An 18,756-nucleotide genomic window follows, 5' to 3' on the forward strand; every position below is an offset into this window, starting at 1 on the left:
TGGCACGTCGCCTTCCTAACCCGCAGGGAGCTCCTTAACAAGAGCCTGAAGCGAAATTCTCAGTTTTATAAACCACCTGCCCGTACATTTCCCAACGCCGAGACGAGATGCCGCGCTACGGGCCAGCCCTGAGCGCGGCGGGCAGCGCCGCTTTCCGCTCAGGGCCGAGCAGCGCGGAGCCCCCCCGAGCACCAGCACCTCACCGCAGCCCGGCACCGTCCCCCGGCTCCGCAAATACGCACCGACACCGCGCGGCCCCGCACCGACACCGCGCGGCCCCGCACCGACACCGCGCGGCCCTGCGCCGTCCCGTCCCCTCCGCCGCCTCCGCCCGCCGCGGCCGCTCGCCCGCGCCGCCTCAGGCCCCGCCCCCGCCCCACGGCGCGGCCCAATCGCCGCGCCGCGCCGCTCGGCCCCGCCCCCTCCGCGCCCGCGCATTGGCGGGACCCGCTCAACCCATGGGCTGAGGGGGCGGGGCGGACGCGGCGGGGCGGGACCGCGCGGGGCGGCGCGGGACGGCGGTGACGGCGGTGACGGCGGTGACGGTGCTGCCGCCGCCGCCGCCGCCATGGGCCGGGCGGTGACCGTGGCCGCCTGCGCGCTCAACCAGTGGGCGCTGGATTTCGACGGCAACTTGCGCAGGATCTTGCAAAGTGAGCGGAGGGGGGCGGCGCGGGGCGCTGCGCGCCGCGCCGGGAGCCGCGCCAGGGCTGGTGCTTCCCTTGTCTCCCTCGCAGGTATCGAGGTTGCGAAAAGCCGAGGCGCGCGGTACCGGCTGGGTCCGGAGCTGGAGATCTGGTGAGTGCCCGGGACTCCTGCCCGCTTGGCCGCGCTCCCGGGAGAGGCGGCCCTGCCGGGCGGGCAGACGGGCCCTGGCGCCGGGCGCGGCGTTTGGTCGCGCTCGCGCAGCGTCGCCCTCGTGTTTGCGCGCAGCGGCTACGGCTGCGCCGATCACTACCACGAGTCCGACACGCTGCTGCACTCCTGCCAAGTGCTGGCCGAGCTCCTGCGCGCCCCGGCCGCCCAGGACGTCATCTGCGACGTGGGCATGTGAGTGGCGCGGCGCGGGGTGGCGCGGCGGGAGCCCCGGGTGCGGGTCAACGGGGGAGGCCGCGGGCGCCTCCCGCGCCGCCTGCGCCGCAGGGCTGCCCCTTGTTTCCGCAGGCCCGTGATGCACAGGAACGTGCGCTACAACTGCCGAGTGATCTTCTTAAACAAGTACGTCGTTCCGCGTGCGTTCTGGGGCACGTTTGGCCTATGGAATTTCACAGGGAATTTCATGCAAAGCCTGAAAAAATATTCCCCAGTGCAATATAAAGAGATGTTCCTAGCTGTGATGCTAGGGAGCCATCTTCCTTTTGCAGTGATGATGCTTTCTGTTATTTCTCTTTGCTTTCTGAATTTGTAAATACTGAATTTCCATTGATTTCTGAAAGAATTCCTAGAGTCTAGAAAGAAATCTTGCAAACTCTGCAGGTAGGAGCAGTAAAAAGTGCTTATATGTGTTTATACATTTAATTTATATGAGGGAAAATGAGTGCTTTACTATTTAGAAGCATTTTTATTTAGTATTTGGTTGCATATCAAGTCTTAACTCACTGTTTCTGTTTTGTATTGTTTCACGTTTAAAGAAAAATTCTTCTGATCAGACCAAAAATAACATTGGCAAATGCAGGAAACTACAGAGAACTTCGCTGGTTTACCCCGTGGAGCAAACCAAGGTGCGCCAAATCCCATGAAATCCCATGCAAACAGTGTTAAAAGCCCAGCCTATCAGCTCCAGCACAAGAGCTGAAATCTCTATTGCAAAACATCAGCGCTGCTCCAGGGTGAGCAGCATGCAGATTATTCTAGAGTGATAATGTTAGTAAAGTAATTCTGAGAGAAACTCTGAGAAACTGTCTTCTTAACCACAATCAGTTCCAAAGTACTTCCAAGATAACAGCGTGATAGCCCCCGAAAAGCTCTTTTTTTTCATTTTGTGTTTGTCTTGCCTAATGCATTCTTTGTCAGCTCTAGGCAATAGCTAGGAGGAGGATAACCTGAAGGCTGTGCATTTATAGCACTTATCCTACTCAATCATTTTTAGCATGTTTTTTTTTCTCCTTGCTTCTTCCTCGCTTACCATGAGTTTTGGAAGCAAATTGGGATGTTCTTCATTCATAATCATAATATTTCTGATAATTTAATGGGAAGTACGAAAGTCTTTTTTCTTTATGTCTGTAAAACACAGTCTGTAAAACTTAGGTGCAATTTTTTTAACCAATGTTAAGGTTAGGTGATGCTATGTGGAGACTGGAATAATTTTTTTTATGATCTGTTTTATAACTATTCACAATTTATAAACTTGTGTTTTAGGCATGTGGAAGAATATTTTCTACCCAGGATAATTCAGGAAGTAACAGGACAGGTAAATGTAAAGGTTTTTTTTTTCTTTCAAAGTTAGTGTCTTTTAGATTGACCAATTTAAATGAAGATAATTTATGGAGTAAAACTATAGTAGACCTAATTCTGCTCTCAATTTCAGCGTAAATTCAGTAATTTCCATGGTGGCTCTCAGCTGCATTAAATGAGACCATAATTTAACCTCTCTTATGTTAGTACTTGGTGCCAGAGCAAGTTCAGGATTTCCCTGACTTACTGGGGATTGTGCTCAGTAGCACAGACTAGACAAGTTATCTGTGCTTGAGACTAGAAATGATTTGATTTGAGGTTACCAATTTCAGAAAGACATTATCTGTCTTGAATAAGGAGGTATAAAACTCATCGCTTCCTCCTGAAGTACAGGGTGATTTCTAGCAAAAGCCAATCTCTTTTGTAGGGCATTTAATTCAAAAGCAGGGATCCTGACTTAAAACCCTGGATCGGAATACCTATTAAATTTAATTACAATTCAGATGTCTTCAGTGTAGTGTTTCCTTATGAAGGGTTTCAGTATAAAAGGAAGAAAGGTACATGGTGATGGATACTGTATTGCTCACTTCATAGAAATAAGCATTGGACATTTTTTGTGTTGGTAGTTAATTTTTTGACTTTATGAAATAGACTCTTCCATTATATGCATGTCTATTATTTATTTTTGTCAGGAGACTGTTCCTTTTGGGGATGCAGTGCTAGCAACCGAAGATACCTGCTTAGGGACAGAAATATGTGAAGAACTCTGGGCACCAAACAGGTAAAGGAGAAGGAATTGAAAGTTGGATAAAACATACCCTTGAGTTGCCAAAAATAAATGTTTTTAAAAACATTTCCTATGATTTTGTTCTGTGAGTATATCCTTCAAAAAATGCCAGTAAGCTAAAGTCTTGAGGAGTAGGCAGTGGGTCATGGGAAAAATGCAGAAGAAAAGGAAAAAACAGTAGCAAGTTTCCTTGCTGTTTTTGGCACTGATTTTAGAGGTAATGGCTGTGCTGGTGTGCAAAGACAAGTGAGAAGCACTTGGAGAAGCTTGACCTAATGTGGGGCTCTACCAAGGCTGGATGTTTTTGTGAGCCCTACCTTTGCTTGAGCTAAGATTTGCATAAAGTTTGCAGTGATTTAGAGATATTCTTTATTTGTCCATGGGTTAAAACGCTCTGTGTAGCACAGTGAACCTCCCCAGCACTGCAAGCTGAATATTTTTCTGCCTTTTGCTTTGACAGCCCTCATATTGAAATGGGACTTGATGGGGTGGAAATTTTCACTAACTCTTCAGGGAGTCATCACGTGCTGCGGAAGGCTCACACCCGGGTGGATTTGGTGAATTCTGCCACAGCAAAGGTAGATGCTTTTAAAAATCGATGTAGTTTGGAGATTTTTTTTTTTAATAGAAAGCTTTCCTCTTTTGAAAGAGAACGTAGTGCTCTCTTCCTAAATGAGCTTGGTGGCCCTGTCAGACCTTGCTGGTTTCTCGTTTCACTATGTGCAATTGCTTCCCCTAATTGAATAGGCTGAAGGGGACGGGCTGTCCACTTGGGGAGCTGCACTTCTCTGGGACCCCTGCCATACAGCAGGCTCTGCTGCAAATCACTGAAACTTCCTCCCCATGTGCCAGATGGAGTTTGGTGGCCTGTCGGCTCTGCCTGGTCCGTGGAGCACAGAAGCAAAAGAGACCATTTGGCATGAGCATTTCACAGTGTAAAGACAGAGAAAAAGTATAAGAAGGACAGGAACAGTGAAAGAACATAATCTTGTAATGTTTTTGTGTCTGTTGGTTTTCCTCCCAGAATGGTGGAATCTATATTTTGGCTAACCAGAAGGGCTGTGATGGTGATCGTCTGTATTACGACGGGTGTGCCATGATTTCTGTGAATGGGGACACGGTTGCACAAGGATCCCAGTTTTCTCTTGATGATGTGGTAATATACTAAACTTAATTGTTTATTGCAGCTGAAGCTAGTAGGGCTGCATGTATGCTCAGGAGATGAAAGAAATCCTACTGATGCTATTTCCTTGTCTCCTGTAGCCTGAAAGGGTATGCCTTGACTTTGCTATTCACATGCATCCAAAGCTTTTCATAGGTAGATTGACTGAACATGTAACTCTGCTGCTTTTGCAAGGGAGGAAGTATTGTTAAGGGGGAGGAACTTCTTCACAAAAATATTTCTGTATGCTATCACTGTGTTTGGGAGAAGCCCAGTTAGCTTTTATCCGCTTATTTAAGCAAAAAGTAGACAAAAGGTTTGATAGGGTGAACTTTACTTGAAAACTCTTTTCTTAGCAGATTAGTCATGTGCGCCAAATTCCATCTCCAATATGCTCCTCACCCTTTTCTCCTGTCCTCTTACACACCTAATGGTGAACTGATGCTTAGCAAATGTGTTATGCTTAAAGTTTGCTGTGGGTCATGGTCATCCTTGGTGAACTGAATTTTCTGCTCACTTTGTAATGTAAGTAATTCTACTAAGTTGGAGATGACTTATGGGTAAAGTCAGCGTAAAAAAAGTATACTGAAAAGATTGCATATTTTTTTCTTTTTCGGTATTTTTCTCTAGTCTTTTCTTGCCTGTCAGAGATTGTTTATCTGTGTGTGTAGAAACAATCTAATGTTGAAAGCATTTCTGCAGGAAGTGCTGGTTGCCACCCTGGATTTAGAGGATGTCCGAAGTTACAGAGCAGAGATTTCATCTCGTAACTTAGTGGTAAGAATGCATTACGTTGGTTATGTTTGTAAACTCTGCCAAGTTTGAACAATTGTTGAACTGAAAAAGCATTTGCTTATGTTGACTTCCATAGTATAACATAGCATGTGATATTTTATAGGTATATTCTACATTAGAACTGTTGTCTTCCCAATTCTCCTGTGCTATTGCTTAGGCAAGTAAAGTGTGTCCCTATCCCCGGATAAAAGTGAATTTCTCACTGTCATGTTCTGATGATGTGGCTGTACCTGCGTATGTTCCAATTCAGTGGAGACATCATAGTCCTGAGGAGGAGATCAGGCAAGCACATATTTAATCTGTAATTCAAAAATGATTTGATAAAATAAAAAATAGAGTTGTACATAATATCTTTTTTTATTGAAAGTATCCCATCAAAATAGCATAGTAAATACGAAGTGTTACTTAGGTCTTATCCCTTAGCCCTCTTGGAATGCATATGTTTTGTAATTTCAGCCTTGGCCCTGCATGTTGGCTTTGGGACTTCTTAAGGCGCAGCAAACAGGTAAGAACTGTTTTTGTTCTTTGCTTTTAAGTATATACCTTCTGTGCTACAGGGACAGTATTGATTCTTATTCTGTGTGGCCTTTAATGCAAAGTGATGTTGTTAATCCAAGGTACAAAGTTAGTGTTTGCCACTGCTGGCTCTTTCAAACTTAAAAACAGATATGCAAGCTATGATTTTAGTATTCTCTCCAGAGTTTCCCGTAGGGTTATCTTCCTTTGAAAGCAATAATCAAGCTTATTTACTAAAGGGAATTTCTTTGTCTCTGAAAGTCTACTTTTCAATAAGAAAAATGGCATATGGAACTTGGTGTTAAAAATAAGCCGGATGACATAAAATACTTCAGGTTCAGTTTAGTAGTGGATTGTATGTGAAAGATTAGATCATTATTAGCCTTTCAGCCTTACTAGAGGATAAAGACATCCTGTCAATTTGTCTAGCAAAAATATTATTTACTTCTTCGTTGCTTATCTAGTTGATAGTCCAGATAATGATTTTTGGAGGTCTAGTTGAGTTGAGAGGGTTTGCTAGGTCTGTGTGCTGTTTGTTTGTTTTCCTTCCAGTAGACTTGAATGATGTATGTACAGTTCTTTCACACAAGTGTGTTTTGAGTGGTAAAACTTTTTTCTTTCCAATGATGCTTCTTTTTGAATGTTTTTCTTTGCTTTCTTTTCAAGGCAGGATTTTTTCTACCTCTTAGTGGTGGAATTGACAGCTCTGCTACAGCTTGCATAGGATATTCCATGTGTCACCAGGTTTGCCTGGCAGTCAAGAATGGAAGTAAGTAGATATGCATGTCTGTAGTCATTCTTATTAACAATTAAGGACAAATTGATAGTATCTAGGTGCAGTAGATGCACAGGTCAGATATCTATGTATGTAATTCACTAAATACAGAATTTTGGTGGTTTTGTGGGTTTTTTGTTTGTTTGTTTTGTTTGTTTGTTTGTTTTTGTTTTTTTCCTCCTCTCCAAAGGAATCCTTTACAAAATCCCAGAAATTCCAGCAAAACATGAATCCAGATTTCAAATATTCTGAATTGACTTAATAGTTTTCATTTTGGGTTTTGGGATTAGTTGTAATATTCAGACTATTTTTAGAGTATTGTTCAAAATGTTGATTGATATAGTCTTGGGATTTTGGTTTGTTGTGAGAATTTTTCCTCTCTGTTAAGTTCAATGCTACAAAACAATTAGATGTGGTGAGATTGTGAGATTCTCTAGCATGGCGTACACAAGAGATGTACAAGATACTTGCTGTGCTGTTGTTACCCAGGCTATGCAGTTCCCTTGCTCCGTTTCTTCTGCTTTATCCTCAGATGCAGAGGTGCTGGCTGATGCACGCAGGATTGTGAATGATGAGACCTACGTCCCGGAAGACCCTCGAGAGTTCTGCAGGCGCATCTTCACCACTTGCTATATGGCTAGTGAGAACTCCACCCAGGAAACCTGCAACAGGGCTAAACTTCTGGCTGAGCAAATAGGCAGGTAAAGATTGAAAAGTGATGGGAAAGAACCATCTTCTGGCAATGACTGCATAAAAAAAGCTTTCAAATGTTCTGAACAATCAATACGTGTGAAGGCAAATGCATAAGCAGTAAATGCGTTAAGTAACACACACATTACTTGTGTAAAGGTACAGAACACTTAGCAGCATTTAGTGAAGGTCAGGGAAAGGATTTCCAAATTTCCTGACTCTGGAAAGTGCTACACTTTCCTAAGGCTTGTCAAACCATATATGAGATGGTAAGAGGCTTAAAACATCATTTTACTTTTTCTTTACATGCTATTTTATGTAGTTGGACTGTACTGGTTGAGTCACTTCTGCTTGAATTCTTCTCAGCTATCACATCAGTCTGAACATAGATGCGGCTGTGAAAGCTATTGTGGGAATTTTCAGCATGGTGACAGGCCGAAGTCCCCGTTTTTCTGCCTACGGAGGGAGCAGCAGAGAAAATCTGGCACTCCAGAACGTGCAGGTGTGTTTTCATGTAGGCTAAATCTGCTTAGATCCTTCTTTAAAAAAGCATAGAGCATTACATAGGTAGCCAGGTCAGAAAAATGTGCAGTAAACTAGTCTAACAGACAAGTCATGAGTCCAGTAGGATTGTTGCAGGTCAAGACTTAATATCTTGTCAGAGCTAAGAGGTGAAGTTAATGCAGGGCTTATAAGTACTAGATTTCCTTGGTGAACGTTACTGTCATTTAAGAAGTTTTATATAAGGTGTCAAGCTTACCCATTACAATGTCTACCAAGTCTTTAGTGGGTTTAGCAGCCTCGAGTCTCTCCAAAAAAGCTACTTGAATGCTATCTAAAATACTGTTACCAGGTTTAACAGTCAGTTTTTGTTAGCTGATATTTCTTTCCCTGTAGTTACAGTAAGCTCCAGCAGTCCTCTCTGGAAGCAAACACTGGGTCTTTTGTTTCTTTTGTTCCTTTACATTTATTTATAGGTAGGCTTTAGTCACAGATGACTGTGGTGTCTTGTTTAACATGACACAAAGCTGTGCCTACAGCTGGAAATTGAATTTCAGGGCTCTCAATTTGGTACTGCTACCATCCTTAGAAAAGTTAAGTGTTTTAGAATGGGAACAGAAGCAGAGAGAACTATTTGCAAATTTTTAATATAATTAAATCTATTTAGCCTAATATTCCTTGTGCTAGTCAAATGGTTTATCTTCATGCCTCATTCTTCATGGATCTTTACCAGTGCTTTTGGGAAGCAGAGAATTGCAGTTAGTCCCTGTTTTACAACTTCTAGTAGAAACAACTTGCCCAGCCACATGGATCTCTGGGGTTGGACACAACCTTACTTTTGAGCCCATTCCAAGACCATTCTTCTTTCATTAACACCTGGCTCTCTAGCATTATGTTATTTCTGGGTTTGTTTAGGGAATTGTTAATTAAAATTAACTTGAATTTGTGTTTGAATGGGGAAAAATTATTTTTGCTTTGTAAATTTGCTTCATTTTTCCTTTTGCCTTGTAGGCTAGAATAAGAATGGTTCTTGCCTATCTCTTTGCTCAACTGACCCTTTGGACTCGTGGGATGCCAGGGGGACTTCTGGTGCTAGGATCATCCAATGTGGACGAAGGGTTAGTGAGAGTTAGAAGTTTAAAACCAAGTGACCTGAGAATAGGTCACTGCAATTATTTGCAACGCTGCCAAATCCCAATATAGATTAGTACTCAGAAGAGGCAACAAGCTAAGCATGCACTGATGGCAGTAGACTTAAATAACAGAATCAACTTAGTGTCAAACTGTAATTTGTGAAGTTTAGAATAAAAGTATTGCCACAGTTTTCTAATAAACTTCATCAGCAAGTCTTACTAGAGCTTACCTGGAGAGCTAAGAGGTTAGCTTTCCTATCTGTTACTTGGTTCATTTTCAACTCCTCTATTAGGAAATAAGTTTTGAGTAGAAAAACAGCTTTTCAAAATCTAGACTAGTGTTACTAGAATTGGCTGCTCCAAGATAAATGCGATCCGTGTAAGACCGAGAGACTGAACTGGAAAAGGTGGGAGTGTAATGAGCGTTGATTCTGTAGGGGTTCAGGTCCTCTCAGGAGGAATGAAAGCACTGTTTAAATTATTTTACATCAAATTTGGAACCTTAATATGGACAATTTCACAGTCTTTCTTAAATGTTCAAAATACCATCTTCCTCCTCTTAACAATTTCATAGTTTTAGCATAGTTCTATTGCAGTTGGACACCTGTTTGTCTCTTACATATAAATACATAAAGTGTTAACAAAATGTAATCTTTGTCCTTGTGTTTTACTACATGCACATTATATATTATAAACTATTTATATATCATACGATGCTATTACGTACTACTATTATATAAAATTCCCTTTCTTGCCCAGTCTCCGAGGATACTTGACAAAGTATGACTGTTCAAGTGCTGATATCAACCCAATTGGTGGAATCAGCAAGACTGATCTGAAGAGCTTCATACAATATTGCATTGAAAACTTTCAGCTCACATCCCTCAGGAGGTGAGTGGTGGAACAGCGATGACTGGGGACTTCTCTGTATTTGCACGATGCATATTGTGGACTTGCTAGTTTGGATCTCTCTACTGCAGCTTAGCTCCATTAGTAATATTGCAGATGCTAATGAAGAAGTCCCCTGCACATCGTTCTGTCCTTAAAAGATTGTCTGCACTTGTACAGGACACTGTAAATGGCCAACTGCTGAAAGCACTACCAGCCTAGAGTTACCGTGTAGAAGAACTTGTGTTGTTAATTCCACTGAAGGAACCACAGTGGAAGCTAATCAAAATCTGCTGTAGGAAATGCTGTATTCCATTTTAGGGCCCTTCTGGATAGGCTTTCAGTGAATGTAGAACTATAGGTTTCTAACAGTTTAAAATCCCAAATTATGAAGACCTCAGCTGTAGAAGTGATAGTGCATATGCAGCTTAATTATGAAGACTTCATTCCGTTTGTTCTTGTCATCCCTCTTTGGACAGATGCTAATTCATGGTTTTGGTTTCAGCACTGATTTTTAAACATGCAACAGCTTGCAAGTATCAACACTTGTTTAGAGCTATCTACTCATTTTTCAGCTTATGCTCTGAAAAAGTTTTAAGTAAAGCATTTGATTTAAAACAAAAACAACAACAACAAAAAACCCACCTCATCAGACCACTAATGTGAGTGGGTAGATTTCATGTTTTTCTTTTCTCTTGCCTTTTATAGCATCATGTCAGCTCCTCCTACTGCAGAGTTGGAGCCCTTGGTGGATGGACAATTGTCTCAAACTGATGAGGTAATGGGCAGTGACTTTAAAATGCTCTGGTAAGCCTTATCCAAAAATTTGTTTCTTGTCAAGTAATGTGCTAGTGTTTGCATTCTGGCTTATAGACAAGTGTGTGTCCTCCTAGTCCTAGACAGTCTCTAAGCCACCGACAAGGCATTACTATCCTATACCAGCCTTGTCTATTTTGACAGCAATTTCTAAAATAACAAATAATTTTTTGGATAGCTTTTTACTTTAAGAAAAAATGAAAGGCACTCTGAAGGATGGCTGTTCTGATTTTTTTTTGAAATTCAGTCCCTCCTAACATTACATATCAAAATGGAGTCAGAGCCTTAAACTGATTTCAAAATGACTGGTGCTCTATCCTCTCCCCATTCTTTTTGTTACCCACTTGGATGAAAAAGAGACCAGTGGACCTAGCATTTGCCTCTGGGAACTGTAGGATATTGCAAATTTTCTGGGAAGGCAAAAGGTAGCTTAATTTAAATTTAATTAAAATGTATTCCTGTAAGGGTTTGAATATTCCATTCCAGAGGTTTATTTTCCCTTCCTTCTGCTCAGTAGTACTGCTTTCCTTTGTTGGTTTGATCACTGGCATTTTCATTTTGGTATTTCTGTAACTGCATTATTGCAATTGCTCATAAAATTATTACTACTTTGCATAGTTGAGATTTTCAGTAGCTTTCTGTGTGTGTAATTTCAGGTAGATATGGGGATGACATATGCAGAGCTCTCCATCTATGGCAAATTAAGAAAAATTGCAAAGGCGGGACCTTACAGTATGTTCTGTAAACTGATTAGTATCTGGAAGGAGATCTGTACTCCAAGAGAGGTAATATCTAAAATGATTTATTTTAATATCTTTGCCAACACAGTGTATGTTTGGAGAAAGGTCAAAATGAGTTCCTTTCGTTTGAAAGGAATAAATATTCTTCTGTGTATAGAAATGCTTTGTAGCTGTAACAGAATATGATGGAAAAACTATTATGGATCTCTTGATTGTTGCTGCTTTCTCTGCTGCAAATTGTTAGACCAGTAATTGGGTTCTTTGAAAACTATTTCCTACAGAACTATGTCTTCAGGGGAAAAATTCTTTTCTGAAGTATACGGTCAGCTGCTCTTGAATCCTTTGGTTACATATGCTAGTCGGAAAATGGTCTTTGCTCTGAAAAAATGCTCAGAAGAGCCACACCACAGGAGGATGTGCTTTACTGTGATGCAGTCTTTGCTTCTGTGCAGAAAGGAAGCTGTTTGGATTGTCATCCAAATTGCAACCATCTGAACTGCAGGGGCTACTATTTACTTTTGGGTTTCTTGCAAGACATTTTCCACTTGATAAATGTTAAGCTAAGCATGTTAAGCATCTTAGTTAAGATCCTAAGCATAGGGACTGGTATGTTGTCTGAAATGGTATAAATGGCCATTATGTAGACAGTCATCAGTAGTGGTAGCTAACTTATATAAATGTTAGTGAAATAAAACAGGTACGTAGAGTCTCCACAACTTTATTTCATCCAAATTTTTAAATATTCTTTCTGCTGATTGAAAGTATATTCTTTGTACACCAGGTGGCATCAAAGGTTAAGCATTTCTTCAGGATGTATTCCATTAACAGACATAAAATGACCACTCTCACTCCTGCCTACCATGCTGAAAACTACAGTCCTGATGACAACCGGTTTGACTTGAGGCCTTTCCTTTATAACACTACCTGGTCCTGGCAATTTAGGTGTATAGATAAACAGGTAAATGCTCTCTTCTTTTATGACTTTATGTTCAAATCAAAAGGCTCGTCAATCTCAGTATCTTCCTGCATCTATTTCATGAACAGTAGCAGTTGTTGAGGAAATACAAGAACAGCGTGTGTGTAGTATCATCCTTCCTATATATCTCCATAGGCTTTGGGGGACATAAAATGGGTTTCCAAAGTCAGAGATAACATACAAGACCATCATGTTTAACTGCTGCTGTTGGTGTATGCTCCACGAGGTAACATTTGAGCGCATGTATGAGAAGTGTTTACCTGTGTTTATTTTAAAACCTCTAGGCCCTCTGTTGTTAGGGGCAGCGTTCAGGTTAGGGCTGATCTGATCTGACAGGTTACTGTCTTCACAAAAGGGCAGGCCTACCTCCTTCTCTGTCTCTCCAGGCTTCTCTTGGAATGGCTGTGGCACTTGTCTCACTCCTTGGTCAGACAAATCAATTCATGGAACTGACAGGAAAGTAGGAACTGCTGGGAACACACAGTCTGGGCGGAGGAGAGAGTTTGACCTTCCCTTTTGACTGCAACTAGCAGTCTGAGCTCAGCTGTTCCCTGGAGCGTGTCCCACTGTCAGTTCCTGCTAAATCTGGGCTCTGCGCTGACTTGTGATGGAAGTGTGAAAATGCAGTGGTTAAACTTGTTTTTATTACTGAATCCATTTCTTGTTAACTTGCAGGTGCTTGATCTAGAAAGCAAGGAAGGAGCATCTCATGCTGAAGATGTGGACTAATGTCTCTTTAATATGGTAATAATTTGAGAAACAGAATGTTAAAAACTGGAGAATCCCGTGATGATGAGTATTTACCCAAATTATTGTTGAGGTTATCTTTGCCAACAATATTTGTAATCAAGTCTTTTTTTGATTGACTTTGTTTTGTTCCCATATACACTTGAAGCCTAGTTTGGCTAAAGAGTCATTCATTGAGGATTTGCTTCAACTGCTTGAATTAATGGTTATTAATTGGAAATATTTGGACAAGCCCATCAATCATAAATAAATGTACAGGAATCTTTATTGTGAAAGTGTCTACGCAGACAGATATTTAGTTTAACTAGATCAAATGATTAGTCTAGGTAAGATTTTTTGAGTAAATTTGCAATTGAAAGCATAATTTTTTATCATTTGTGATACATACTGTTGAGAAAAGGATATCTCATTTTACTTTGTAATAAAGCTATAATTTTATTATGTTAATCGACAACATGTTTTACATGTTTCTTTATCTATTTAGGATTAGCTCTATAAATGGGTCCAGCACTTTGAATAGCAGTGTAAGCTCGAATTCAGTGAGGTACTGGAAGGTAAAACATACTACTCACATGTTTTACTCGTATCCTTGAGGTCAGTATGTTTCAAACTGGAATCCAGTTCCTTGTTGTGCACCTACTTGTGTAACTTGTGGCATTTTTTTTAAGTCTCTGACCTCATTTTTTCAGAGTATCAATGCTTATTTCATAAGGATGTTCTAGGACTGTTAAATGGTTACTGTTCTCCAACATTCTCAGCTGAATTAAATATTTTTGAAGGATTATAAATAAAAATGATGCCGTGACTCTTCCCTCGACCTTTTTGATGCATATAAGAGGTTGCTGTATCTGAAATAAGGGATGTTTTCTGGTGCATGGCCTCTTGAATAGACAAGACACAACTTTGATATCCATGCCAGAGTAGTTATTACCAGTTGCTCAGGCACTTGTCCAAAAGCAGAGTGTGGTTTCTTAACACTGACTGCAGTGAGTGAGTGGCTCTACTCTTTCATGCGGTTATTCTACTGCTGGAATCAAGCTTTTTAGGTGTAAAACACTTAGAAATAGAGTGAATATGGAGTGAATATTTCAGAAAGGAGGTATCAAAACCAGCTTCCTTTAGAGTTCAACTTGTTACCTACTTTCCAGTTACTGTTTACAAAAGCTGTTTCAAGTTCACAGCTTTGTTACCTCTTCAATGCTGTGGAAAACTAAAAAAAAGAACAAGATCTTCTCTACAGTTGTTCTCCACAGTACAGTGAATAGAGTTAATTTAAGTGGAGTTACAGAGGCTGTGCTGTTCTTGACAGGGCTAATATATGGTATTGATATAAACACGTACCTAACTTGCCTTTATGGAGGTTGATTGTGGTGCATGTTCCTCTGAAGAAAAACCACAGGTTTGCAGGTGTGTGTTTACAGGTCTTTGAGCCTGAGGTAACAGCTGAAAGTTTGAACAGACATTCTGGAAGCTGTTGTCTAGTGGAGGGCTTCTTACTTCTCTTGTCCTGAAGCTATTGCTTCTGCCTTCCTCTGTAAATCACACAAGGGGAAGAAAAAAAAAGTTTTAGAATAAAAAATAATAGCAAACTTCTAACAGCTACTTTGCTTACCCTAAGCCCTTTAAACACAGAGTGAGAGGACATGCATGTTTCTTAGCACTGCGTGTGCATCTGCAAGCTCTATTTTTTTTTCTTAGGGCCTACTACTGCATTTAGTTTCTACCAGCCTACCTCCATCTCCCACTATAATTTTCTGGCTAAATTTCAGAAGTAAACCCCCACCTTGATACCGGATTTTTCTAACCCTTCACTCCCAGCAGCCAGTAGCTACTTTCCCAGCACCCTCGAGGAACTAGTGCTGGTGTCACAGGTGCTTCTATCAAATATACAGCTGGAGGAGGGGGTAAGGCTATGCTTTCCGCCGCAGGGCTTCCTGAGAACGCTGTCCGGGCGCACAACAACGTTCTCCCTCAAAGTTGTGCCGTAAGGTTGTGCCATTCACGCCTTTTAAAACCCACTCCAAACAAACGGACTTCGGAGGCTGCGGGAAGGCTGCGGCGGTGCCCGAGGCGGTCCCGCACGTGCAGGCGGCGGGAGCGGAGCCCCGAGCACCATGAGGGCTGCGGCAGGGAGCCCCGTGGACGTGGGGGCTGCAGGAACCGGGTGGCCTAACTGCCTTATCTCCTGCTAAAGGAAACGGAGGTGATCGCCTGTCTGAGCCCTCTCAGAGGCGGTAATATGAGGCCGTTAGGCCAAGGAAAGAAAAACAAAAGAAGGAGGAACTACTGTAAACTGAAGACTGACAGGTTTATTTTCAAAATCAGTCTCTATTTCCTTACTGAAAATAACTTGCTGGTGATTCCCTTCTTAAAGGGGCCTTAATTAACAGAATTTATAAAATGCCATCTCTTAACCTTCATTGTTGTATTTACACAGTAATAAAATTGGATTATGAGTAGCCTGGTGAGGCTATTAAAATGTCAATGTGCATGTTTTAAAGCAATTTATTACTTTTAGTTTCAGGCATTTTTTTTTTCCAGATCTCGCTTGCATTTTGTGCAATTTGAGTAGGGCAGACTTAGTTTTTGAGCACAGCCTTTCTGTCACAGTTTATTTTGTTCCTGGGTGTCACTTCCTAACTTGCCATAAAAATATTCATGATGCTAATCTTATAGGAACTCAGTATTTGATCTGTTGGTCTGTTTTTGCAGAATGAGTCAATAAGAAGGATTCTTCAGCCTTTTTCTCCTCACAGTTCCTTTTATGATGAAGAAAACATTAAAAATCATAAACAGCCTTTTGCCTGGAAGGGCAAGGTAGGTAAGCACATAAAAAGCATCCTTTCACAGCAATGCCTAGTTACTTTCAGTATTTTCAGATATGTAAAATGAGTAACTGGTCTGGCTGTGCTAAGTGGGTTGGTGAGATCATGTGGTGATGGACTGAGGGTTGTAGGAACTCTTGTCTCTGAGCGTTTTTGTCTCTTTTGTCTCTTCCAAATTTTCCACATGGAATACATGTGATATGACTTTGTCTACATGACGGATACTTCTTGATGGTATTTCATAGAATCATAAAATGCTTAAGGTTGGAAAGGACCTCTAGAGATCATCTAGTCCAACCCCCCTGCACACACAGGGTCACCTAGAGCACGTGGCACAGGACTGCGTCCAAGCGGGTTTGGAAGATCTCCAGAGAAGGAGACTCCACAACCTCTCTGGGCAGCCTGTTCCAGTGCTCTGTCACCCTCACTGTTAAGAAATTTTTCCTTAAGTTCCTGTGGAACTTTTGGTGCTTGGTTTGTGGCTGGTTTGTTTGTTTTCTTCTTTAAAGACAGGAGCCCAGGAATGACTTAACATTCTTAGCAAGACGCTAAGAATTGGCACATATCTACAAGCATTTTCAAGTGCTTAGGAGTGTTAGCCTTTAATGATCACTTACTGTTTAGGCAACAATTTCACATTTTGTTATTGTGGCCTACATCTTCAAACTGCAGCTCAACCCATTCCTAGCATGTATTCAGTTTTTTATTAAGGAAGATGCCAATACCAAAATAATATGCAGGGAAAAGAGTATCTGTCTGAGTAAGCTGTAGCCTTAAAAAAAAAAAGGCTTGCTGTCATCAGTCATTTTTTTTCTAGTGCCTGCCAAGTTCCTAATTTTGCTACATGGATTTTAACAGCTCTGCTGCCATGCATATCCCTCTTTTCACAGCACAATTTCATTTTGTTCTGCCATCTTTCTTGTACATATTCCAAGAGTAACAACAATGGAAGCCGAACCCGCAGCCTGTCCCAACAAACGTAAGGCAGCTTCTGGCAGGGTAACAGCCATTGTCTGCTGCTGTTCCGACAGGTCACTGAGCTCAGACACTGCATCATATGTGCTTAAATCGTGAACAAATTCCATTGATGTAAGGATATTTCTAAATCCAGAGCATTTGGCACAGGCCTTGGCTTTTAAGACTAGTCCGGAGAAGGATTCAGTGAAGGCTTGAAGGGCTCTAAATTAATTCCAGACAGCTTTGAAGTAACGCTGCCTTGAAACTAACCAGCAAATACCTATTAGCAACACTTATTAGCGTATCGCTACATAGCCAACACATCTTCACACCTGTTTTTAAATATATATCAAATAAGTTTATCAGTACATATGTAGATTATTTGTCTCCTTCACAACAGATTCTGTAGCACCAAAGTCCTTTAAACCGTATCATTAAATGAAGAGGAACAAAGTGTCTTCAGACAAAAGATACTATCAGCTTGGAAGATTTCCTATTGGAAGAAGGGAAATAGGAAAAGAGAAGAAGGAAAAAAACCAAAAACACACATACCTTTGCATTTACATGGGCCTTTTTCACTATCTTACAGTAATTAATAAAAACAAAATATTATTTTGCAGATTGGAAATTGAGTGTGCATCTCAACATTTTGAAAAGTGAATAAATAACACTAAATAACAGAACTTAAGAGAAAAACAGGCTTGTTATGCACATTTTCATTTTTGCAAAAAGCCTTAAAGTACAAAGTATACTACACTTGTACTTTCTGTACACTTTTTTTAAGTATTCAGTACCCTTAAGTGTAGTATACAAATAAACATGGTAAAATGACAATTGTACTTTATTGCTTTGGAGTGACTGAACTCTCCTAGAAAAGACTTCTGAACATCAATATCTGATTGGCCAAGTTTGTCAGGATTCCAGCCAGGAATGAATTCGTTATAATATCACTTCTACAAAGTAAAGTGAATGTGATTTTTCATGGAATATTTCTCAGAACAGGAAATGCCATTTCTTAAGTTGCATTGCTGCACATAGGCATAACAACAGTCTATTTTCAACAGATTTTATAGTCTTTTATTTTGACAGCTAATAACAGTTTTAATAGATAGTGTATATAAATGTGTATAAGGGTTAACAATGTGTGATAAAGAAGTCAAATTCTTGCTGTAAAAGTTGCCTTTTAGTCATCATTAAGAGTTTGTGATTTGAAGGCAATGGCTTGGGGTGCTGTGCTGAAAGACAAGGCCCAATAGATTCTAATAGCAGTGCAGATTAACAATCAATGTTACAGGAACCAGTCAATTTAAACTATCAAGATGATTGTGATCACCTTTTATCTTTTAAACATTAGAAGAGAACACGTGTATGGTTGAAATTAATGCCTTTGTCTCCCTGAACAGAGCAGAGAAGTTTAGAAGAAAAATCAAGGAAAATAAAATAAAATAAAATAAGAAAGGTCAAAAAAAGAGTAAAAAGGTCATGGAGTAAGAAGGGTAGTATTTCCTATTCATATCCAAGGAGAGCGTCAGTCTTGGTTAACCACATTCTTGAAAAAGTCTCTAGAACATTGTCCTGAATTTCCTGCTTGTGATATTATTCTTGGAATTACCTCATCTGTTTTCCAACATATTCAAGAAACCAAGCAGACTGGATGCCTGACCTAGTATTTTCATAGAATCACAGAATCATTTTGCTCTGGAGGATAGCATAGCTCCAAGAATCTCAAGTCACCAAGAAAAATCTGCAGCTAGAAAAGCTATCAAGATGGGTAATTATAATAAATATCCAATAATAATATTGTTCAGATCCAGTCACCAAAAGATTCAGTATTTCTTGGGGAAAAACTTTACTGAAGAACCAAAGGAAGAATAAGCTATTCCCTGCTACTGTGGCATACATTGGATTTTCAGGCTTGCATTTGATATGCTGTTCCACCTCGTATCTTGTTTTAGTGTGTAACCTCTGTTCAGAACAGATAATTGTTTTACTATGGGAACAAAGGAGCCAAGAAAATTGCCTAAGGAATGAGGAGGAGATGAATGAACAGGCTG

General features: G+C 40.8%; 1 protein-coding gene across 1 annotated transcript; it reads left to right on the forward strand.

Moving 5' to 3' along the window:
• Positions 1-566: 566 nt before the first annotated feature.
• On the forward strand, positions 567-13,244 carry NADSYN1 (NAD synthetase 1). The gene is made up of 22 exons (XM_088525925.1): positions 567-653; positions 738-798; positions 934-1,050; positions 1,165-1,218; positions 1,632-1,721; positions 2,359-2,410; positions 3,087-3,175; positions 3,642-3,759; positions 4,206-4,337; positions 5,046-5,120; positions 5,296-5,420; positions 5,595-5,643; positions 6,321-6,423; positions 6,962-7,130; positions 7,486-7,621; positions 8,632-8,738; positions 9,513-9,644; positions 10,350-10,419; positions 11,114-11,242; positions 11,979-12,155; positions 12,849-12,917; positions 13,069-13,244. Exons 1-21 carry the CDS (start codon positions 569-571, stop codon positions 12,900-12,902), a joined length of 2,124 nt encoding a protein of 707 aa, XP_088382051.1. The 5' UTR covers positions 567-568; the 3' UTR covers positions 12,903-12,917; positions 13,069-13,244.
• Positions 13,245-18,756: the final 5,512 nt, after the last annotated feature.

The sequence above is a fragment of the Tinamus guttatus genome, unplaced genomic scaffold, assembly GCF_059628265.1.
Source record: "Tinamus guttatus ecotype Peru unplaced genomic scaffold, ASM5962826v1 Tinamus_guttatus_pri_ptg000240l, whole genome shotgun sequence".
NCBI classification, from domain to species: domain Eukaryota; kingdom Metazoa; phylum Chordata; class Aves; order Tinamiformes; family Tinamidae; genus Tinamus; species Tinamus guttatus.

Bases quoted from the DNA above. Each gene is read 5' to 3' on its own strand.
- NADSYN1 (XM_088525925.1), top strand. From the start codon at position 569: ATGGGCCGGGCGGTGACCGTGGCCGCCTGCGCGCTCAACCAGTGGGCG. The intron at 654-737 runs GTGAGCGGAGGG...TCTCCCTCGCAG, and splicing joins CTTGCGCAGGATCTTGCAAA to GTATCGAGGTTGCGAAAAGC. The intron at 3,176-3,641 runs GTAAAGGAGAAG...TTGCTTTGACAG, and splicing joins GAACTCTGGGCACCAAACAG to CCCTCATATTGAAATGGGAC.